Here is a 24,544-nt window from a genome sequence, read left to right as displayed (position 1 = left end):
CATGTTTCGTGATACAGTCATCGCCACGTCATTGTCACCATACACTCGTCGTCATCCCGATGTACTCGACTTGCCATCGTCCTGCGCCGTCATACAGTTATCCTCATGTCATCGTCGTCCTGTTGTCGTCGTTATACCATAGTCATACTTAATTTAAGAATGGACATTTCGTTGTCGTAATGACGTCATAACTATACGCATTTGTCGTTCCATCATTATCATTCCTTCTGCGTCATTCCATCCTCACTGCGTCGGCGTCATACAGTCGTCATCATGCCTCCATGCTCATGGGCGACAATGGCAAGCTAGTGCCATAGCAAAGTGGGATGATATCGGAGTATGTGGCATATTGCCGAAGCAACGAAAGTCTCACAATTAGCACTACACGTGTTAAACAAACGGGACTTCAGGAATATGGTCTGTCGCTACATTGCTCGATTGCTATTCGCATCAACGTCGACAGTCATCGTGAGATGAGTTCTGAAGTAATTTTTACTTTGAAAGTTTACTTTTAACGTGCCCGCCTTGCTGTCAGATGAACTTCATAATCAGGCGAGCTACTGCGTTCGTTCTCACTTTTAAGCGAAAGCTTTATAGGCTCATATGTGTGGCGGCGGCGGTGGTGGTGCCACGCTGAAAAATTGGACCGATCCTGGTGATAGTGCAGAAAAGGTCCAAGCTCAATGGCAGATACCCCTGTGGGCTCGGGGACCTGTAACGCGCTCTTGAAGTACCGTTGTAACACGTGGTACCCAAATATAACCAAGCCTTCCCCTGTCGAGAAAACGGGGTTCAGCGAAGCTTATCGTCCGATTATAACATGAGGGCTTCCGAAGCCCAGCCGAAACGTCAGCGAAAAGCCGCGGACCTCGAGATCCGGGAGCGTGATGTTGAGGCCAAAAGTCAGCGAAAAGCCGCAGACCCTGAGTTTAGGCAAACGAAACGGAACATCTGCGACAGTGTCGTCTTGCCACAAGCTTCGCTTACCCCCCTTTTCTCGACAGGGGAAGGGCTTTGAATTTTTAAAGCAAAGCTTTATATGCCTAGGAAAAATCGTCTGCCCGCAGAAAACTATCATCATCAGAATTGGCTCGAGCGTCTTCGTCTTCTTCCGCAGCTGGCTCGTTGGCTCGCGCCACTGCTCACGCGTACGTCGTCGTCGTCTGCTTCCACAGCTGGCTGCGTTGCCTCTAACCATTCCAGCGTGGGAATTTCACTTCTCTTCTGTCGCCGTAATCGGGAAGCCAAGTTTATGGGGGTATGAGCCACTTATGTCTTACGTAACGGATAGATTTAATTTTGAAGCAATTTAATTTCAAAGAACCGCAAGCGGCAATTGTGGGCGAATACTGATAACCCCGCCGCCGAGCAAACCCGAGACATTGAACGCAAGCGACAACGGCGGACTGGGGGCATACTGTCAGTGACGTATGTGTAACCTCTAATTGAGAAATACCTTAATGAACACTCGAGATAACTCAGTAATAAACACCGGAGCCGCACGTTACAGCTTCGCTGGTTAACCTTCTTCACGGAGCCGACGAATTTTCCCTCGTATGCCTCACAAGTGTCGGTGCCGTTGTAGATGTGACCGCAAAATAACCGTCACGCGCAAGTGAAGGAAAACAGCGGGAAAGGCTTAGACCGCTGGTGAAATACGTGAAGCGCGCGCCCGCAACACGTGACGAGAGCACCCAATCAGGAGCGGGCGCGCGCCGGGGAAGGGAAAGGGAAGGAAAGGGCCTCGCGCGCGTTTCATCGGGTCGCCTTTTCAGCGCACGCTCAGCAAACGGCTGGGAAGCCTACACGGTTTTTTTTTTTTTTTTTTTTTTTTGGTCAGCGGCGGAACAGGCCGCTTTCGACGAGAAGCACCTTCAACGTTGCCGGGAGTCGGCTCGCGCTCGTCGTGCGGATCCTGCATTCAAGGCAGCCCAAGCCCAGGCTCGGTTACAGCGGCAGGCAGAGGATACCACGTTAAAAGCCTGTCTTACCGAAGTCCAACGTCAACGAAGGGCAGCGAACCCCGAGATCAGGGAACGCGACACCCTATTTTGAGGGTGTGACAAGCTTCGCGTGCCCCCCTGTTCCCGGTAGGGGAAGGGCCGAGGAATTTTTTCAATTTCGGTTCCAATTTTCAGGGATTTCATGAAAGTACATCCAACATTGCTTGACCTTTAGCAGGATTGGCTAGATCACTGGGTCTACTATAATGCTGAGTAACATGCACTTACTTAACTCGGTATGCAGCGACGTATCACACTACGACCAAAGCATTAGTCAAATTGGCGAACTAAATTGCTTTGAACAAGTTTAACTAAATTTACACTATATATGAATGCGAGTGTTTTGTACGAAATAAACACTTCATTAGTGACTCTGCGAATCGCTGTACCCACACGATGGCCCTGTCGTCCACTTTCCATGTGCTCACCTGGTCTTCTGCCGAAAGGATAAAGTGTGTCCTGAAAGAAGGAAAAAAAATAAAAAGGAAGGAACAATGAAAGCAATGAAATGACTCTAAAAGAGTGATTAAAAGAAGTAAAATCTAATATTTTAAAACCTCCTGGCGTAGGAATTTCGATCTGTGCTAGAGACGCATCTCCTTGCCAGACAGTTAGTCTGTTTGCATAAAACGAAAGGGCAGAACTGTTGCCCTCACAAAGCCGCTAAGACGGCAACTACAAACAACTGTCTTGTCAGTGGACGATAGAGCGTCACTGGACGAGGCTGTTCTTTCGGCTTAGAGAAGTAAGTATAATCTAGCAGGCTCGTCAAAAATCATCTGAATGACGTCTGCTTTGAGCTTAGATCGCTCAAGGTGCTGCGACACAAACGTCTAGAAACATGGTAAAACACGTCTGCATCAATAACGTCTGTGACATGAAAATGTTTTCCACACATGCGAACGTGTCTCCAGTCAAAAGTGAAGCCATAGGTCTTGAAATTTATATTACCCGTCGTGGTGGCGTAGTGGCTTCCGCGTGGCGCTGCGAATCCCGAGGGCGCGATATGAAATGCCGGCCACAGCGGCCGTATTTCGGTGGGAGCTGAAATGCAAAGACTCCCGTGTACCATGCATTGTGTGTACGATAAAAGACCCCGGCGGGTCAAAAATGATCCGCAGTCCCCCACTTCTGCATGCCTCATAATCAGACCGTGGTTTTGGCACATAAAACCATAGAATTACAAGAAAGTTATTTATTGTGGGACCTTACGTGAAAAATCACAATCATGGAATGGAGAAGGCCTCCTGACTAACATTTGAACACCTCTAATGTCTTTACAATGCGCTCCTAAATCTATGTACAGGAGAGTTTGTGTATTTCACCCGCCTGAAATGCGACCGCCTCCGCCGGGATCGAACCTACGACATCGAGCTCAGCAGTGCAACGCCACAGGGCTGTCGCGGCGGGTCTGAGAGTCTAAAAAAATTAAATTATGGGGTTTTACGTGCCAAAGCCACGATCTGATTGTGAGGCACGCCGTAGTGGGGGACTCCGGAAATTTGGACCACCTGGGGTTCTTTACGTGCACCTAAATCTAAGTACACGGGTATTTTCGCATTTCGCCCCCATCTAAATGCGGCCGCCGTGGCCGGGACTTGATCCCGCGACCTCGTGCTCAGCAGCCCAACACCATAGCCACTAAGAAACCACGGCGGGTGGGTCTGAGAGTCTGTCGTCGCGGAAGTGAGTCCCTTTGACTTGTATCGTAGGTCAGCGTCGGCAGAGAAACAGAACAAAGATGCCTTTTCGTCTGCAGCATCGCAACCGGTCCGACACGCAGACACATAACAAATATTGGCATTGTCGCTCTCACGAAGGATCACTGTCACCACACGGGCAGAGGTGCACACGGCTCCAAAATTGAAACACGAACACCTAACGAGCAGGAATGAACGCCTTCTATGCGTATTTACGCTGAAGTGCGAAGTTTACTCGCTTTCTAGTCTGTTTCTAAGCACATGCACAGGTGTCAAGTGTAGGTTTTTGAGTCTCAATTACAGGCAGCTCTTACAAATGAAGGTGCCCCTGGAAACAATGCATTGGAGTTGTTTCGGAATAGTTCGCGTTAAAATTTTCGAGCACGTACTGTACTTAAACGGAGCAGCAAATGGCATGTTGCATCAATAATGCTCATAGGCCTCTGATACTAATGGGCCCTTATTCCTTGCGCAGTCGCCGGCGTACGCACAGAACGCATATGGCGTCCGTCTTGCGCCTGCTCCAATGCCTGCCGCCTATCTGCGCCAGCGCCGCGGTACGTCCACGGCGGGCGCTACATAAAACGCTCCCATTCGCGTGTTTCATGACCATAAGAAAAGTATGGAAGGGCAGCCCTCGTACGGGAGTGGGGTACGGTATACTTAAGCAGAAATGTCATATTCCTAACAGTACTGGCCATTTGACCTCCGAAACAAATGCGCTAACGTCGCCAACGTCCCAGTCTGTGTGGTGCAGGAAAATATATTCATTAAATTAAATTTTATATCAAATCTCTTAGCATAATTATGTCATTTTAGAGTGTTCCAGTTTTAATTATACTACTCGCGTGTCATTTGTGAACAGCTGAATGAATAACACAGGTGCAATCATTTAATTTGTATGCTAGATATGATGCCATTTCGTAGGTTTTCAGAGCTTCGGCCGTATACCGTCGTCGTAGCGGATTTCGATAACGTGGAACCTACGCAGTCTATTATACGATTTGGATTTTGGTGCCACGGTAGCAAGCTGGAAGCTAAGCACCGTGCTTACACCTGCTCAAGTGATATGACGATTTTGAGGCCCCTTCATATATGTACATTACAAGGCCTCGGTCACTGTGAACTGTAAAAGCGAAAGCAGTAGGCGAGGCCCACCGCCAGTCATTAGCAACGACTTCGCGAAGTGCCTAATGGGCGTGTGACAAAGGCCTCTAGCAAAAAAAAAAGAAAAAAAAACAGGAAAAGAAAGGCAACCAAACAAAAAACCGGTACAAAGCAAGTATTATCGTTATCTACGCGCAGCGCTCAGTAAAAAGAAAAAAAAAGAGAAAAAGAAGAAAAAAAGTACAGTAGTGATTGATTGTTGAGGCGTTACAAATTCTTCGTCAGTGACAAAAGTGTACGTGGCAATTTTTTTTTTTCATGACGGAGTCTGTCAGAGGTTGGAAAAAACCACAAATGTCTATATTTCCTTTCTTATAAACGAAATGCTCCTTTATCGACCAACAGGATATGACGATGGCGCTGAGTTTCCTGAAATAGACCCACTCGTTTCCGACCAGTTTCAGTTCAAGGGAAGTGGAGACTCGGAAGTCCGGTAAAGGAAAACATGGGGACAGGGGAAGGGGGGGGGGGGGGGGCAGGCAGTTTCACCCGCCAGTTACCCTGTCAAAACCAAAACAGACACGTGGCGCGACCTTATCGATTCGCAAGGGCGAGCCCACGCTGGCCGCAAATACTTATCGACGCCTGCCATCCTGCATAGTGCACTGCACATTAGTACCCAGACAAGCGCGGTTTCTGAAACGTTGCCATGACGGCACTTGCCGTGAAAACATGGGTCCACGACGCTGCTCGCAATTTTGCAAGAGGACAAAGAAAACTCCGTCGCGCTTTAATTTAATCTCTCACCCATGCATGTGTTACGCAAATAAAAACTTTATCGCAAAATACGATCACAGAGACTTGCAGGAGACGACGGATTTTGGACGTATGGGAGAAAAGTATGCACCAAAATGACCTGACGTCGGCGTGACAGTATGCTGCTGCCCTAAATCACGGTCGAATAAGCGGTTTGCGCCCCGCAGGCTTCCTGCCCGAGCTTCACTAGATGCGTTTCTGTTCTTCGCGCCCGACAGAAGAATAAATAAACATTTATTGCAGTGTGATATACTGTACCTGAAGCTCCTTGCGAAATGCTTTAGCTTAATCAAATTGTTGGGCTTTACGAGCCAAAACCAAGATCTGATTATGAATCAAGCCGTAGTGGGGGACTGCGGGTTAATTTTGACCACGTGGGTTTCTTTAACGTGCACCTTTAGCGGACGGACGGACAGACATCTTGGGAACATTGGCAAAAGTTCCATCAGTCTCGTCTACGACACTTCGTTTCCAGGATGTTTCAGCTAACTTTAGCCAGAGTTTACAAATATGCCGATGCACTCTAAGACGATGCGACCAAATGCTTGTTGCTCACTTTTGTATGTAGTGTGTCACGCTATTTTTTGTATTTTTCTTAATTAGATAATTAGTCAAGATAAAGTAACCAACTTCTGAAGCAACGAAGCTAGGAAAAAAATTCCAATTAGAAAGTTGCAGCGCGGTTTGAAAAAAAGTCCGAATAAACTGTTTCTGTATTTCTATCTATTAAGTATTAACGTTTTTCAGCTTACTTATGATGCCCGCGAAAAAAAAAAAAAAGAAACACACCACATGATATGCCTGCTTGCACGTCGTGATTACAGTGCTCCCAAGCGTTCCGCGTACAAACAATCATAGGTGCGCGGCTGCTTAAAACGCGACAGGGCAAGAAATTCGGCAGACTCAAATGAAGTTGAGATCTACGTAACCTTGCGCGAATCGTTGCAGCACGAGTTACCGAAGCGCCTATACCTTGGTTCTATGGGGTCAGTGTAACTGTTCTGCAGCGAGCGGGCATGTAGAGTTAATATATACTGTATGGTTTATATTTTATGAAGTATTAAATGCACATTGTTTGTAAGAACAACATTATACAACACTGTAGCTCATTATACACACATATCTACATTAGAGACTCAGCGAGAATCGTTGCAGTTCGAGATGCCAACGCGCGTTGGGTCCTAGCGGCAGAAGACGCGCTCTCCCGTTTTCCCATTGCGTAGTGGTTTAGGCGCCGACGGGAAACCGAGCCAGGTACACCGGCGCGACGCTCGTTCGGGGCTCTTGCTGCATGCACGACGCCGGAATACGACGTCGCCAGAACGAAACTTGACGCTCACTTCACGCAGCGCTTTCAAGGCCGTGCGTCGAAAGAGAGGAGGCGCTCGCAGAACAGTCGCACGTGCGCGATGAGCTCACGCCGGGCTACCAACCGAAGCTGCAGCTACTCTAATCCTCGACTGTGGATGGCAGTAGTTGTCTGCCCGTTGACCCATGACAACGGCGAGGCGAGATGGGGAAAAATGCTTCCCAATAATATTGCACCGGATGTAGCGGCACTTACCGCTATCTCCAGTTGACGCTGCTCTGACAAGCGCTCCTGGCGGCGGGATTCGGCTTTCTGCTGTAGCAGCTCCTCTGCATACAAAAGGGAAGCGAATTATGATTTCACTATTCGAATACACGTAAAAGGAAAATATGCCCTCAATGGACAAAATTATAGTTGTTGCATTTAAGAGAGGAGACCGAGTACGTTCTACCTACTGCAGGAAACCTCATTTTCATTTAGAGCCTCGAATTGTATCGAATGTTACTACAAATTTGGGAAGTTTCGTAAATATGCGCCAAGCAACAGTTGTCTTAGTTCTGTAAAAAGCATCTGGCAGAGCATCCAATAGGATAAAAGTGATATATGTTTACAATTGACGGAAATTACTGCAATGCGTGGGGGGAGGGGGGGGGGGGTATCGCAATATTCTTAACTACATATGAGTGCCATATTTCAGAGCGGGGCATAATAAACCAATTTTGTCCGCTTTAAGGTGTCTGAATAGTTACGTACCATTTACAGAACTGCGATATCGCTTTTTAACGCGACAGGGTTAAGGGCCCCGCGTCGCAGAAAATCCGGCGTCGGCAACCGGCGTGCGATGCGGGTGGCGGGGAAAATCATTCCCAACCACCCCGACCGCGCAGGCCCTCCACGTGGTGCAGGGTTTGGTGAACAAAACTTGAATTTCTTACAGTGAAATTCGTCAGGAAAATGGTAAAGTACGGCTTTTCCATGCGGCGTCGGATTCGCCATCGGACTGTTTACCAATCGGCGTCGGATTGTAATTTGAATATACGAGAAAACCTAATTCTGCTACGAGGAAATTCAAACCCCTTTTCCAGCATTTCTACCAGACCTACCGCCACGCGTTGCGATGCGAACGGGTCCCGATAACGCTGTCGCGTTCTACTCTTAAAGGCGAAGCTTAAGCGTCCTCCAATTTTATTGCTGAGATAGAGTTGTAGAATTGATTTGTGAGCAGGTATAAGGAACCGCGATTTTAACACGAAAGTGTTTAATGCCGGGGTCCACCAAGACTTCACTGACGTATTTCCGTCACGGAAATACGTCATAGAACATAATACAGAGAAAGAAACCAGAAGAAAAAGTTCGACAAACATGCAAAATTTGGAAATCGAACCCACGACCTCTCGGTCCGCGACGATAGATCGCCGAGCGTTTAACCCATTGCGCCACAAACGCATTTGCAGAGAGCTACACAGACGCGCCTTATATATCTAACACTCCTCCGTGTACCCGCGCTCTTGCTCGGGGCGGTGCCGCCGCCTACGAGCAGAAAAGAGAAGTACTGCATTATGACACTAACGCGCACCGACAGTGAACGCTTCGGTGGTCTCAGCACTACGACGCCTCGATGCCAGCATTCGAAGGGACGCTGGCATCAAGAAGCACTACCAACGCCACTTAGGTGGCGTTCACCGTACTCAGCACAGCGGAGCGTCGCCTCCGCAATTAGCTCTGAAAATGTTTCTGAAGTTGATCGCGGAGGCTGCAATTACGACGCGCTGTACGCGCTGATTTGACTCGGTGACGATTCAGTTACGTGCTTTGTCTTGCGCGTTGTATTAGTGGGTCAGTTACGTGCTTCGTCTTTCGCGTTGTGCTAGCGTGTGCAGCGTAGTGCAGCTTCCATATGCACGACGGTTGCTCATGGTCATCGACGTTGGTAGTCGTGATGGAGGAGACGTGCCACCAGGCGTCAGCGTGGGTGCATCAACGCCTAAGGGCGCTTTAGCCACAAAACACCAATAGACATTATATATCAATGTGCAATAAACATTACACTACTTCTGTGAAGACACGTTTCACTTTCGTGTTCTATACCGATTCCTATATAAGAGGGATCAACCACATTTTTTTGAGAGCTGGGCAGGAAAAGTATCAGTTATGAAGTCACTTGAATTTGAAGTTTGAGGTTGTACTTACCAAAACGACGATTTGATTATGAGGCATGCCGTAGTGGGGGACTCCGGAATTATTTTGACCACCAGATCTTTAACGTGCCCCCAATGCATGGGACACAGGTGTTTTTGCATTCCCCCCCTCTAAATGCGGCCGCGGCGGCCGGGATTTGATCCCGCGACCTCGTGCTTAGCAGCGCAACAACACAGCCGCTAAGCCTCTGCGGCGGATCTGCATGTAGTTATGTTCTTGTGCTAAGGCACGCTACACCGGCCTGGACAATCGCTACCTGGTTTGAACTGCACCGGTGCCTAACATCGCCGTCGGCCTCTCCGCGAGTTCCAGGATGCCTCCCCCTTTAAAATACCATGACCCGGTGACATATTTCAGTACCATTTATAGGGCCCCTTGAACCTTGTTACGAATGCCTGCTGGTTTGCTTGGTTTGTCCTTTATGTGGTTATGCCCTTGAGTTCATACATCTTTTCGTTCTCTGCGTATGTATAAACGGTCTCGTTATTCCCGATGACTAGGCGGACATCAAGAATCTGTAACACACGACGTATAGAGTTAATTTGGCTGATCCAATCAGCTTTACATGCATTGAACGCCACCCGGGGGCCACAAGCATGACACTCGCGCGGTTGTTTTATTGCGATAGCAATTATATGGACACTCAAAAGCAGATTTCTGCCGTCGGCGTCGCCGTCGCAGTCGCCGTTGCCGTCGCCGTGAGGTTCCGTATGACGTCATTTGGAGAAGAAATCGTCGCCGCGCGCCGAACGCTGTATGTGCGAGTGAAAGGGCGCGAGGGGCGCGTCTTTCACGGGGAGTGAACGCACGGCGGAGAACAAACGCGCGTTCTGCGCCGTGCTCGCTTAAGGGCTGCAGAAGTAGGCGTCTCTGTTCTCCTTCACAATCACCATGTATGTAGAGCAAACGCGCCTTCTTCCAACGAGCGAGAGGCCGTGGGGGAGGGGGAGGGAAGGGAGGCGACGTTTAGCTGCGGCACGCAGTGCCTATTTATATCAGAGGCTCCGGCAACAGTCACCAACGCCGCACGCATTTTGAGCGAACGCGGGCAAAACGCCGATGGCGTCGACAACAGTTCTGCGTGTTGTTGCTACCAAAGCCGCTCACCTTACTTCGTATGACATTGCTGTGTTGCTATCGCATTCATTGCTTCGCCCTTAGGGCGAAACTGTGACATTTTATTCTTTCACAGCCGACGTCGTTTGGGTTCTTAGAACAGCGCTGCTTTTCGAGACGGGGACCGCTGGGGATGGCGCACTTCCACTGCGGTGCCTAGGATATACGGACATTTAACGGAGAAGCGTACGTATACCGAGAGGCCAAGCAGCCGCCTTACAGCGCGCATGTCACTCAGCGGCATATAGGCGCGTTCTCGGGGGCTAACACAAACACAGGCACTGCCGCGGGTGGCGGCATTCCCGTTGCGGTGTGGGAGACACACAGTTTACGCCGCCGAGCATGCGTATGTAACGGGAGACCTCGCGGCAACGCCGCGCTCGAGTACGATTCTGCGGCATGTCCGGGGTTAGCGGCTCGCGGGGCGATTTATGTGTTCGCGGGGCATGCCATTGCACCGGGCCAACTGCACCGAGGCGTGTGAGCCTCGAGCAAGAGGGCCATGTGGCGTTCGTTTATGTGATATTGGTCGCTGTGTTCCAAAAACCGGACTGGAAATTGGAGGCGGGTACAGTGTGTATTGTTGATGATCACGCCTACTTGGAAAAGAACTGATTGGTAGAATGTGAGCGAGGGGACCTAAAACAAGAGTCCCGCCCCAATTCGCAAAGGATTTAAACGGGAGTGTAGAGATGAAACGGAGGAAGCGAGCGAGCCGAGAATCGGCCGCCGCTAGTCGGCGTATGCCACTTTGTCCTACAATAAAATGATGTATTCCTAAGTTGGCATCCCTGAGTGCAATGTGTCACCGGACGGCTACGAGGACTCTTTGAAGAATCGTCTGCCTGGAAGACCTGGAGGAGGAGAAGAAAGCTAACTTGTCGCTTCGTGACAATGGTGTCGGTGACATGACGAGGCCATTTGTAAACACACAGCAGAGCAAACAAAACATTGTGGATCTCAGAGAGCTTGTCGAGAAGGCAGAGAGCGTGAGCCTGCAGAAGTTGAGAAGAAGAAGAAGAAGAAGAAGAAGAAGAAGAAGAAGAAGAAGAAGAAGAAGAAGAAGAAGAAGAAGAAGAAGAAGCAGAATACATTTATTTTCGGCTGTGGTTTGTCGGCATCACCGCAAAGCTGAGAGTTTGGGTGAAGCAGCAGTGGACTACAGAGAGTGAGAAACGTGCGACTTTAAGAGAAGACGAATGCGCTTGTCTAAAAGAGCAGCTTGTAGGGGGAAACGCGTAGTTTTGAGCTGTGCAAACTCGTTGGACGGAAGAGCGTCGCATCCTTGAAGCGCACATAGCAGATCTAGTAGCACTGTACATTGATAAGACTCTCGATAACTTCCGCACGGCTTAGAACAGGATCTTTCTGGGATTCACGCGAAACCTTAAGCACATCCTGTTAATGAGTGGGCGAGGCAACAGCAGCGACGACAGTATGCTAATCCGCGCTCTGTTTTCTGCGCAGTCTTTCTTCTGCCTTGCCGATCGAGCCATCTACTGCGCTGCGCCGGCTGTCGAACTCTGCGGCCTACAATCTGCCTACGTGCTTCACAGATACCTGTTCAGCACGCGGATAGCTTCTGCCTGCGCCTGGACAGCCCTATCTCCCTGGTGAAAGACAGTCATAGTTTCTCTACCTGCGCATCAAGGGATCCGTATGCCTACGTCATCCATGACATTGTTCTGGACGTTTCTGATACCGGTCTTCATGGTCCCGTGACATCTTCGAGAATATAAAACCCGCACCATGAGCTTCTGGCTTCAGTGGACGAGGTAACAACAGCGTCAACAGTATGCTCATCCGCACTCTGCTTTTTGCGCAGGGATGTTTTTTTGAAGGAGTTACCACTGTTCGCTCAGACTATCGTTGCCTGCTGTTGTTTCCTCGACCACATGGTCATGGTTTTTGGCTCGTTTCTTTGCACTCTTGTGTCATGTATTAGTTCAGCGCACTGCTTCTTAGCGGCGACGTTGAGATTAATCCAGGTCCCCTCCAAATCCTGTAAAGATAACTTCGAAAAGCTCACTCGTTCTAGAGGTAATTCTATCGCAGATTTAACACACTCTGGATCTTCGGATGGCAAAGCTGACGGCATAGCTCCTGTCGGTGTAAATCCTGACATAGCCAATATGCTTTCTCAGCTACTTGAAGGACAAAAGAGAGATATCGCGACATTAAGCAGTTTCAACATACAGTTAACTCTCGCTTTGCTGCACTTGAAGAACGAGTATTCGATCTTGAGTTCCTGTCTACCGCTTTTAAAGTCAGTGCTCCGGTGATAATACTATCCATTAAAATCCGATCATCGAATGACAGCAAAAAAACTTTTGTCTTGGAAAGACGACCTCGATAAGCGCTCACGTAGAAACAACTTTATTTTGCATGGAGTTTCCCAACCCAAAGAAGAAACTAACAAATATTTGCTAACTCAGGTCTTACAATTATATACAGGATAAATGAAAATTGAGTGCCCCTAAATCAAACGATGTCATGGAATAGGTAAAATAAATTGCAATCGACTGCGTCCCACCATCATTACGCTTCTGGACTACCGCAACAAATTGGTTGTACTTAAAATGCATTTAGACTGAAAGGCACTGATATTCATATAACTGAAAATTTCTTGGCTCGCGTACATTCTATCACAAAAACTCATTGGGAAGTTACCGCTTCTTACAAGAATAACGGTCACATAGTCCGTTTGCGCTATCATCATGCTTTCATCGACAACTTGAAATACACCTGAGATGACAGCGCGAAAACCTTGACAAATACTTCTACTACTTCTTCAAAGATTCACTCAACTGTTAAACGAGCAGGTTCGCACTGACGGCGTCAAGATTCTTATGATAACCTTCGGCTGTTGAATACTGATGACAGAAGTTAAAAAATGTCCCAGTTTCGCCCTAAGAGTGAAGCGATGAATGCGATAGCTACACAGCAATGTCATACGAAGTAAGGTGAGCGGCTTTGGTAGCAATATGAATTGTAGTAAACATGAGCTGATTAAGTAAGCAGGTGTGCTGCGGCGTAAGTAGACCGACATGAAGAGAGACTCGATGACCACTATAAGGCGCGTGTGAAACGGTGGTGTTGATGAGAAGCGCTTCCCGTGGGCAGCGCGTGCGAAGGGACACACCTGTAGCGCTGCACTGCCGATCTGGGCAGCATCGCATGTGTAGCGTGTGTTGGAAAATGTGGCCCGACTATTACTAACTGAATGAACAAGCGTGGTGTGAGCGCGCACAAACAAACATGAATAGATCACACTGAATGACTGCAGACAACGACTGTCAAAACGCTGGCAGCAAGCGCATACGCCGCAGCGGGCGAGGTACGTGCGGTGTATCGCTTCAACGGAAACTGAGCGGCGAATGCACAGCGCATACCATGTGGAGATAAGAGACGGTGCGGGCGAGGCGACGAGCGCGGTTGTTAGCAGAGTAGAAGTGCCCCCCCCCACCCCACCCCCCGCTCCCTCCGGCGCTGGCTTCCCGCTTGCTTGCTTGCCCGTGGGAGATTGATTGCGTTCGCTCTCCGTGATAGCGCGCGTCCCCGCACGCTTCCACTCGGGCATACGGCGCGCGGCGAAGATTTTATCTATACGGAACCTCACGGCGACGGCGACGCCGACGGCAGAAATCCGGTTGAAGTGTCCATATAATTGCTATCGCAATAATAAATAAAATTGCTGATTTCGTATCTTTTGCAACTAATTACTGGCCTCATATTGTCGGAGTCACCGAAAAGTGGCTACATGACGAAATCTGCGACTTAGAAGTGTCACCACCCGGTTTTACTGTAGTTCGGAGTGACCGCAAAGATGGAAGAAAAGGCGGTGGTTTCGCACTCTTTCTGAGGTCTGACCTAAACTTTTCTCTGCTTGAAGGGCCTGATGAGCTTGAGACAGTTTGGTGTAAGGTTAACTAACCTTCCTATGAAAACTGTTTTAATTGGTGATTATCCCTCTTCGGGATCATCCACTACAGGTCTTCAAACGTCAAGCAATTTCATGAACGACCATAGCGCTTCTTCTGCTATTATTGCGATAGCAATTATATGGACACTCAAAAGCAGATTTCTGCCGTTATATTAATGGGCGACTTCAATTCTCCTGGTATACACTGGCCAAGTTTGTGTGTCTGGTCAAGATTTCCTATTGTGCAAAGAGTTGGTCGACCTTTCACTTTGATTTGGTATCAAGCAGATTGTTGATTGCAGCACCCGAGGGGCAGCCGTTTTGGACCTTGTGTTCGTCAGTGCGTGTTTTCCTGATGACGGGTATGAATGCTAAGTTGTAGATGGTCTGTCGGATCACAAAGCTGTACTAGTGTCAATTTCCTTTAGCGTCCCTGCATCTAGTTCTATTTATCGTACTTTTCACGATTTCAATCGTTCTGATGATGACTCAATTGCTGATTTGTTATGTAATTATTTCGAACAGTTCCAACAGATTAGCGCGTCCTGCGGTGTTAATATTTGAGTTTAGTTTTTGCAAAATATTGTCCTTAGGTGCGTCCGAAGCTTTATGCATCCGAAAACTAAGAAACAGAACTGAAGGGTCTCTTGGATGATTAGAGAATTACTACACATGTCCCGTCACATTTCTAGATTGAGACGCCCAAAGCAAGCCGGTGACATCCATGCTACAGCGCAGTTTCACATTATCAAAGATTAATGTCGCGCTAAGACAAATGAAGCCAGTGATTTGTACTACAATGTTACCTTAACTAAGTTATTGCGCAGTAATCCTAGAAAATTCTGGAGCACAATTTTTCCTAACGTAAGTTCTAGCAATACGTTTATCATTAACAATGCAGCCTCTAGTGATCCTAAGCTAATCGCCACGGCAGTGCGCATTTTCAATGTTTTCACAATAGACAACCACAAAATTCCTCCTCACAGCAGTGATGTGTATCCGCCTTTTGAAAATGTCTTTGTCTCTGAGGAAGGTGTTGTTCACATGATCCTGAACGTTGACATGAAAAAACGTTCGACCCCGATGAGATTCCCAATACTTTTCTGCGTCGTTATTCTCTTTGGTGTTACCGCTACCTAACGTTTATCTTCACGAAATCACTATCAATAACTATGAACTAGTATGGTCGTTTCGTCATGGAAAACCGCAATAGTTATTCCGTTATATAAATCTGGCGACAAACAGTGTTTGTTAAATTACAGGTCGATCTCTCTAGCATAACACTCGTGCAAAATGTTGGGCGACATAGTAAATAGGCATATTTCTCACTACCTTGTTAATAAAAATATTTGATCCAACTTTCAATGCGCTTTCGACTTGGTTACCGTACCATTACTCAATTGATAGAATTTAGTCACGACATTGTTAGTGCGCTTGATTTAGTTTACCAACTTCATTCTATCTTTGTCGACCTCTCCAGAGCTTTTGATTCGGTTACTTACTCTTATATTTTATGCAAGCTTGAATCAATATTTAAGAATCCCTCTCTTGTTAACTAGGTCGCAAGTTATCAAGTGTATGATGAAATATCGGGTGGTTTTCTTGGAGCCAGGGTTCTCGATATTGGGATCGAATCTGGTCAGGCTCCTCCATGGGCGGACAGGGCAGCCTCGTGGGTGAGGCCATTACCAGCAACGCAGGTATGTCCAGGCCGCCACTGAAATATATTTTCACGTTCTTTGGCGGCAACTTGATACTAGTCCTCTTTTATCTCATATACCAGCTGCTCACGAGTCCTGTGATATACGGCGAAATGCAGACTCAGAGGTGCGGCAAAAATAACGCATTTTCAAGGTGTCTCTTGCAGGAAGTATTCTGCAGCACCACGTAGTGCCGCAAGCTCCGGTGCCGTTGATTTTGACATATGTGACAGTTTCAATTTAATTGTATGTTTTCGTATCCGGAATGACTATGACACCTGAAGAGCTGGTAGATTAGACCGAACCTTCGATATAGATGAGAATTCGGTCCCCGTGCGTCCCTTTCATTAATAGCAGCATCATCAGTTTCAGTGCTATTTTGGATTAATTGACTACTTCTTTACATCTGAAATATTCAGACGCACCTGAGGCTGTTAGAGACACCACAAGGGAAATGGAGGCCTTGCTGCTGGTGTGCATCGTGATGGAATACAATCTTAACGGTTGATGAAAACTTGGAAAAACGTAGCACGAGGTCTCTGCGAGGGCAAGAACCGAGTGCGATCGGGGACGCGTGAAGGATGAGGAGTGAGTGCCATCAAACAATTCACAGCAACGTATGTTTCGATGGGATGATCTTTGGCGAGCACGATTGCTGGAGATGTTGAAGCGCAGTGAGAAAGTACAAAACACGTGCCTAGTGCTTCGCCCTGTAAGCTCTCTAAGGAACGAACATTTGACTTGCACGTACTAGAAAACACTGGAAGGCTGTAGCGTAGAAATCCTAAAAGAACAGCTCTGTATAACTGAAGCATGAGCATGTTTTCCCACATGTGAATCGAGGTACATGGGTAATACACGAAACATTACGGTTGATTATTACTCCCCAAAATCGATGGGTTTTTCCGTAGTTGACAGTGCGTCCATTAATGGAGACTGGGTATTACGTCATAGGTTTACGCGTCAAGACAATCAATCAATCAATAAACCAATCAATCAATCAACGTGCATTTACCAGTCGATACAGCCGAGCCCTGTCCTTGAAGGCAGGCTGTTGTTAAGGTTGCTGCCTGATGCAATGGAGCACGCACCTGAAGGTGAGTAACCGCAAAAGTCCAAAGGCAAATGTCACCCGCGTGTATTGAGAGGTAGAATGTTTTTGGTAACGCTTCAATTATTACAATGAAGATCACATTGAACAACGTGGGGATTAATACTCCTCCATAGGGTAACAGCGCAAAAAATACACGATTAATACTCCTCCGTGAGGCACGCCGCGATACGTGTAATGTTAAGCTGTGGGGACAGCTTCTGTTTGTACAAAAAGACAACCGGTGAGTTACGTAGGAGGATAACCAACAAATGCGGCGGCCAATTCCAATAGGCTCCAAGTAGTTGAAGATGGCGTCATGTTCAACGGTGTCTTGCACGCCTTTCACGTCGAGAAAGAGAGCAAGCGATATGCGCTTATTCTCATTTTTAACAAACGTTTTGAGTTCAATGGCGCTTCCAATTTTGGAATGATCCCGACGAAAGTCTGCCATAGGAGCGTGATAGATATTGTAACGCTCGAGAAACTATTCTAGACGGTCCAGGAATGGACTTTCCATCACCTTTGTGATGCAACTGACCAGAGCTATGGGGCGATATGTCGTCAAGCCTTACGGGGATTTTCCCGGCTTTAGCAATGGTACCAGCCGACTCACCCTCTGTCTCTTGTGCAATGAGTCCCAGGGCCGCATAGGCGACGCCGTCAGGGCCTGGAGAGGAGGATCACTTAGATCAGCCTGGGCAGCTTCGAGTTCTACCATGGTAAAAGGCACGTTAGAGCCTTTAAAAGCTACAGGGGGGGGGGGGGGGGGGGGGGGGGGGGGGGGGGGGGAGTACGTCACCACTGTTGTTGACAGGCTCGCCAGAGATTCAGGCAAAAAATGTCTCCGCCACATCAAGCTCCGTTCGACCGAGACGGAGGGCAAAGGTTGCAAATGTGCATCGTTGTTGTGGGGATGAATGAAGACCACGCACAATCCTCCAGATATGTGACAGCGGCTTGCGAGGATTCATTTATTCACAAAATGTTTTACATGGCTCCGTAAATTGATTTAGTGCAGAGGTGCACTAAATCACGACAATACACACGACAATACAGGTCTGTATTGTCGTTCTGCACGCCGTCCAATCTCGCGAAGTCTCTCAAGTTGCATGTCAAAATCCGTTCGGTTTGATGACAGCGATAATGAACACTTGGTAGTTTTCATTACCTCTGCGATGGTATACTCGACGTTGTCGTCGAAATCTTCCCGACACCTTCTTCCAAACATGCACAGTCCAGTCAGTTGCTTTCGAGACACTTTGACAAAAAGACCCATTGAGTTCATTAATTCTTAAGTAGGTGGGAATGTGATCACTTCCATGAGTCTCGATGTCGCCGGACCAATTACATTGTGATGTGAAGCGTCGTAATACTAGACAGGTCCAGGCAGCTACCATATGTGGGACTCCGCAGATACGTCGGGCTGCCATCATTCATGAAGCAGAGGTCATAATCAGAGGGAAGTGACACAGCATTCTTGCCACTGGAGTTTGGATTTTGGGGCTTCCCCAAAGCAAGTGGTGCGTATTGAAGTGACCAGTGATGACCCAGTGGTGATCAGTTTCTATTAATATGTAATTCGCTCTTTCACAGTCAAACCGGCTGATGGGCAAATTTGGCGGATTTTTCTTCTGATAAGAAAGCATACGTGTTGGTGGTAGTCATGGAGCTGAACAGTATGCGATACATGCCGAGTCTATGTCGCTCTGTTCCTCGCACGTGGAAGAAACAAAAGCTTCGTATCCAGGTAATGTAATGAGTTTATATGTTTGGTTTGCAAATAACGAGCAAGGGAAACCACCTCTCCAAAACAAATTGGCAGAAATTCCAGATACGGGACTTCAGGCATCTGGCGTTCCATTAAAATATCGTCGAATTTTGAACTTCAATGCGAAAACAAAGCATTGGGTGAGCCATGGTCAGGGCTTAAAGTCTCCTTTCAATGGAGGCGGGGCCCTCATAGGTCGGCGACCAATATAGCGCGCGCACACTCGCATGTGCTCATATATATGACGCGAGCAGGAGGTTGCGGACGGAGAGACAATCATAGCCGCCCGAACACGGCCTTTAATCTTCGTCTCCCTCTTTCCCCACTAATGCACTGCACCGTCCTTGTGTGGTTCATTACACCCTTCCCCCTCCCCCCGAGAGAGTCGTAGGTGCAGGGGCGGATGAATGAAAAGCATAAGAATGCGCAGTTAGTCCAATATCTCAAGATGACTCTGTAACCCTTGCCAACTTCACAGAAAAGTGTAGCTATCCGCTAACTTCTCGCATAGCTTTGGTGGACGAGCCTGACTGTAGCGCTCCGGACGACGTATACATGCGCCGAAGCACGTGATCATGGATGCGATTACATGTTGAGCATTTAGCACAACTGAGTGAAGTTCAAGCATCATGAAGGAGCATAATCTGTAGTTGGGCTTGAAGCTAGCGCATGTGGACCGAAGACTGCATGCTTTGAGCTGCCCTTGACAGATTACTCTCATGAGAGAGGCACCGTTTGCATGAAGTCGGCTCGTTTCTGGTGGTTGAACGTGTGCACGTGTGTTTCTGTTGTGTTTTTTATTCCAGAAGGTAGCACTTGCCCTTTTGGCCGTTGCTTGCGCTGTTTTCGCATTTGTCGTATTAGGTGCTGACTTGATTGCTGGCGTTGAAGACTTCCTTGACGATGTACGTTCCTGGGAAAACGACATACTGGCCGTCCAAAATCAAAAAAAGATGGCTGACTAATGGAGTAGCACACGAGGAATAAGGATTATAAACAGGGATAAGGTGCCTCAGAAAGGCTGGCCAACGTTTCGATAGGAGGACCTATCTTCGTCAAAGGCGGCCTCGTCATCCTCGGCGGGTTAGTTTTAAAGGGTTAGTGGAGTGACGTCACGTCGATGTCCGCTGTGGCTGTCTGTAAAGGGAGAAACTGAAAAGAAAATGAGCGCCGGCGCTTGACTGGCTAGCGCGGTTTCTAAGACGAGGGGACAAGAGCGGGAGAGCGAGAAAGTGGCAAAAAAAAAAAAAACTATGTTAAAAAAAAAAAAAAAAAAAAAAAAAACACCGTCAGAGGGGGTTGGGGGAGCGAGAGGCGAGTGAGCGTTCGGAGGAGTCGTGATCGGCGTGCGTTTGGGGTCCCTGAAGAGCCGGTCAGTGTGCAGGTCACAATACGAGTTGAAAGCATGACTTGAGTAGCGTAGCATCAAGGCATCGGGTAATTTTGTGGTTGACAGGGAGCAGCTTGGTCCGTTAAGGGACGTTAGCCTCACTAGTTCGCCCTAGGCGTCGTCGCGGCGGTATACAGAATTGGCGAGACCTTGTGTGGTCAAGGCGCCGAAAAAGGTATCGTGGCGTCTGGGATTTTGGACTGTCTCGGTGTGGATCTCGTGTGGAGAAAAAAAAACAAACAAAAAAAAGGAAAAAAAAAGAAAACGCGCGTTTGAGAAAAAAAAAAACGGCGCAGGAGGGTGACAGTGTAGAACAAATATTTTTAAACCTGGGGGGGAGACAGGTGTAGCTGGAAAAGCGCTCGTATGGTTGATCAATGCGTAAAAGCATGGAGGACGATAATCAATTGAGTGGTAGGGGAGATGCAGGGAAGAACTGGAAATGGAAGAATAGGTGAGGTTGAGGGGAGAAAAAAAAAAAACCGGCACAGGTGAGTGACAGCGGAAGAAATATAATTTGAAACATGAACACTGAGGGGACAGGTGTACCTGAAAAAGCGTTCGTATGGTTTATCAATGAGTAAAAGCATGGAGGAGGATAATAAATTGAGTGGTAGGGGAGATGCAGTGAAGAACTGGAAATGGAATAGGTGAGGTTGAGTATCGAGATTAGCTGGTGGTTTAACTTGTTTTGCGCGTTTGTTAATGGTATAACAATTTAAGGTTTATGTTACTGCTTTTAGCGATTCTAAGTTGCCACGTGATAAATTCATCCCCGTGGGGTGCAGGCATTTAAACTTGTGTATGAGGTATGATTCTGTATATTTTCTCTCGCGAGGTGAACGAAAATTTGTTTGTAGTATATAGAGTCTTGCTTCATCAAATATATGGCCGTGCTCATTGAAGTGGCTGGCTACTGCTTTAGGTAAATTGTGTTTTGTATCTGCGCGATTGCCGTTGAGTCTCGTGTGCATTTCTTGTCCAGTCTCACCTATGTATTGCTTGTTACAAGTGGCACATTCTAGACAGTAGACTACGTTGCTTGACGTGCAGGTGAAATTCGCAGTTACCTTGTGAATGTAATCTGACGCTGTACTTTTTACTGTAGTAGTAGATTGAATATGTTTGCATGTGGAACACCTGGAGCGGCCACAGGGACCGGATGTTGGCTTCGTCTTTGTCCTTAGTTTGGCGTGTACAAGAATGTCCTTGAAATTACTGTTCCGTCTGTAGGCTACTCTGGGCGGGTCGGGAAAGATCTTATTAAGTTTCTGGTTGCTGGTGAGAATTGGGTGGTATTTCCTGAGGATATTGTTCACGTTGGGGAGTGCGTTTGAGAATTTAGTAGTAAGCAGAGGCGTTGTTGTCCTTGTGATCTTAGGGCGGGGTTTGAGGACCTTGGCTCGATCAAGCTTGGTTGCAGCGGTGTAGGCTTTCTGAAGGGCAGTGTTCGGGTAGTTCCTGCTTGATAGGGTTTCCTTAAGGTGATCGAGTCTGTCTATGTAGTCATGGTTTTCAACGCAAATGCGACGAAGTCGTGTGGCTTGGCCTTTAAAGATACCTTGTTTGCAATGTCTGGGATGGTGGCTTGTATAGTCTAGGTACTGTTGTTTATCAAAAGGTTTTCTATACAGCGTTGTCTTTAGTGTCCCATTATCAATATATATTGTTGTGTCCAGAAAGTTTATGCGCTCATTTGAAGATTCCGATGTGAATTTTATTGTTGTGTGAAAAGAATTTAGGAAAGTTACAAATTTATCTAAACTTTCCTGACCATGTTCCCATATTATGAATATATCGTCTATGTATCGTAGGTATGTGTGGGGCTTGTGCGTGCAACGAGATAGGAAATCCGTTTCTAGAGTACCCATAAATATGTTGGCGTAGGTTGGTGCAAAAGGTGTGCCCATACTTGTCCCATGTATTTGTAGATAGTAATTTTCCTCAAATTCGAAGTAATTATATGTCAGAACTAGTTCAAGAAGAGACAAGTATACTTCAATAGAGTGTTGTGCATTGTGTTTGGACAGCGTTTCTTTTATCGAGTTTAAACCATCAGGGATTGGAATGTTGGTGTACAGGGCCGTGACGTCTAGTGTTGCGAGAATTATGTTTTGCGGTAGTGTGCCTTTTGTATTAATGTCCTCTATAATTCTGAGTAGATGGGGGGTATCTTGTACAAATGACGCCAGTGTTTTCGGAAAGTCACCAAGGAAGTGGTTAAGAAATGCGGAGAGGCTTTCTGTCGGGGTGTTGTTGTTCGATACTATCGGACGCCCTGGGATATTAGCGGTATGAAGTTCAGTGTGTGGAATTTTATGAATTTTCGGAAGGAGGTAGAAGCGTCCTGCAGCTTTGTTGCTTGGTTTAAGAAATTTGAATTCTGACGGTGTTATCAATTCATCATCCAAAAGTGATTTCAGCCTGTTGGTAATTTTCAGTGTGTATGGTAACGTCGGATCATTGTCTAGCTTACGGTAATGTTCAGGGTTGTTTAGCTGTCTGTAAGCCTCGTGCTTGTACCTATATATCGGCCAAATAACTATACTTCCACCCTTATCTGCTTCCTTAATGACAATGTCGTTCCGGCAACTAAGATTTGAAATTATACGATTCTCTGATGAAGTTATGTTTTTAGGTCGCTTAGCTGTCTTGGATTGGCTTATAATTTCTTTAGTAACAGTTTTGAGGTATAGGTCGAGTTCTATGGCTTGTTCTGGTTCAGGAGTTCAAGTAGATTGGGCTCTAAGTGGGGTCGTCCCGGTGTCTGGTGCGTTGTAACGCTTTTCCAGGTACACCTGTCCCCTCAGTGTTCATGTTTCAAATTATATTTCTTCCGCTGTCACTCACCTGTGCCGGGTTTTTTTTTCTCCCCTCAACCTCACCTATTCTTCCATTTCCAGTTCTTCCCTGCATCTCCCCGACCATTAGCGATGCCCCATTGGGGCAAGACAAAACTATCTTTGAATTAAAGTTTATCTATCTATCTTTCCCCGTCACATGCGGTGTCGTCGCAGTTGTCCCTGCAATAGGCGCAGTTTTTGACTGGTCATGTTGTAAAGGTCCTTGGTGATGTTTTTTTTTTTCTTGGGACACGACCTACTTGGGTTCGCCTTGCGTTTAGCTGGCTTGCGCATTCACGCCTTTCTTGTTGCATCTGTGTTTTCGGTGATGCTCTTCGTCGTCGATTTTGTCGAAGCCGTTGTCGGGGTCGCTGAAGTTGTTAATGGAGTTGGTGCATTTGTTCTTCCGGCGACGCTCTTTGTCATCGTCTGTGTCGACGTCGTCGTCGTGGTTGAGGACGTTATTGATGGAGTTGACTATGTTTCTCATATTGCGGCGGGGGTTGCTGAGGTAGTGTTTCTATCAGAATTAGCCTTTGATTTGTTATGCAAATTGACATGCTAATCTGTCGGTAGCTGGCACAGCGCTCGCTTGTGGGAGATTTTACTGGTGGCAAAAGCATTGTGCCAGGCATCACAGAAGGTTCTTCTGTGGCTGCTGCGACACCGTAATGAGTGGGTGCTACTGTCATATGGCAGGGAGCGACGCTAGGTGCCTGCGACGCTTCTGCAGAGGCAGCGGCTCCTTGTGGTGTTGTGCGCGGAAGAAAGATTGTGTTGCGAAGTGGCTTGGCCTCCTAACGAACGTGGCTTATCCGCTGCTGAGGAAAGTGAATTGTCTTCCTTGTGAAAAGAGCACACGCTCGTGGTGGTTTTCTTCTGTTGTCTTGGCGGGAAGGCAGTCTGCTTCATGTCGCCGCGGGAAGAAATAGCAGTGCTATTTGCTTGACTGCTGTGAACGGTACCGTAGTCTGAATTAATGCAGCATGGAATCCTGGATGCTCGATTATTGGATGATGTCGCTGTAGACGTGACTTCAGCACGTGCTTCCAGTGATAGGTCCGACTCTGGAAAATTCGAGGTGCCATGCACGAACGAAGCAATTCTGTGAAGCACGGGCTGCGGAATGAGCGTCATTGAAGACTGGCATGACTTGAAACCAGGCGGCGGGTCACACGTATAAGACGCAGCGAACGCATCTGATGCATTGGCGATGGCAGGAGTATGATACCATGATGAAGACGCAGATGTTCGCGATTCCTCTACGGCACTGAAACCTAGTGGAAACTTTGGTCTTCAAGCGAAGCGACTTGGATATCGCTCAGCGAACGGAGGCTTTACTATGGCCATTGTGCGTGGTGAAATCATGGTAGGCGTGCGATTTTGTTTCGTCTTTTTGGGAGGATCTCTACATGAGAAACTTGTCGATGATCGAGTCATGGGTGGCTTTGGTTGGCACGGATGATCATTGCTATGTGGAGACTGCGGGTGACTACGGGAACCCAGTTGCGATTTATCCAGCTGTTGGACAGTGAGGGTGTCTGCAGCGTATACATTAAATCGACTGCTCATCTCTTT

At 47.4% G+C, this 24,544-nt stretch overlaps 1 protein-coding gene across 1 annotated transcript in view; it reads right to left on the bottom strand.

Annotated features, from left to right (window-relative positions):
- The window catches only part of LOC119455273 (uncharacterized), a 191,245-nt gene that overhangs the window by 108,874 nt on the left and 57,827 nt on the right, over positions 1-24,544 (bottom strand). Inside the window, exons 4-5 of the mRNA XM_037716676.2 lie at positions 7,191-7,264; positions 2,432-2,462 (exon numbers count right to left, since the gene is read on the bottom strand). Coding sequence (XP_037572604.2) covers positions 2,432-2,462; positions 7,191-7,264 — 105 coding nt within the window. The remainder of the gene's footprint in view (positions 1-2,431; positions 2,463-7,190; positions 7,265-24,544) is intronic.

Source organism: Dermacentor silvarum, chromosome 6 (genome assembly GCF_013339745.2).
Source record: "Dermacentor silvarum isolate Dsil-2018 chromosome 6, BIME_Dsil_1.4, whole genome shotgun sequence".
Taxonomy (NCBI): Eukaryota; Metazoa; Arthropoda; class Arachnida; order Ixodida; family Ixodidae; genus Dermacentor; species Dermacentor silvarum.
The sequence above is the reverse complement of the archived record's forward strand: the minus strand, read 5'-3'. Positions and strand labels throughout refer to the sequence as shown.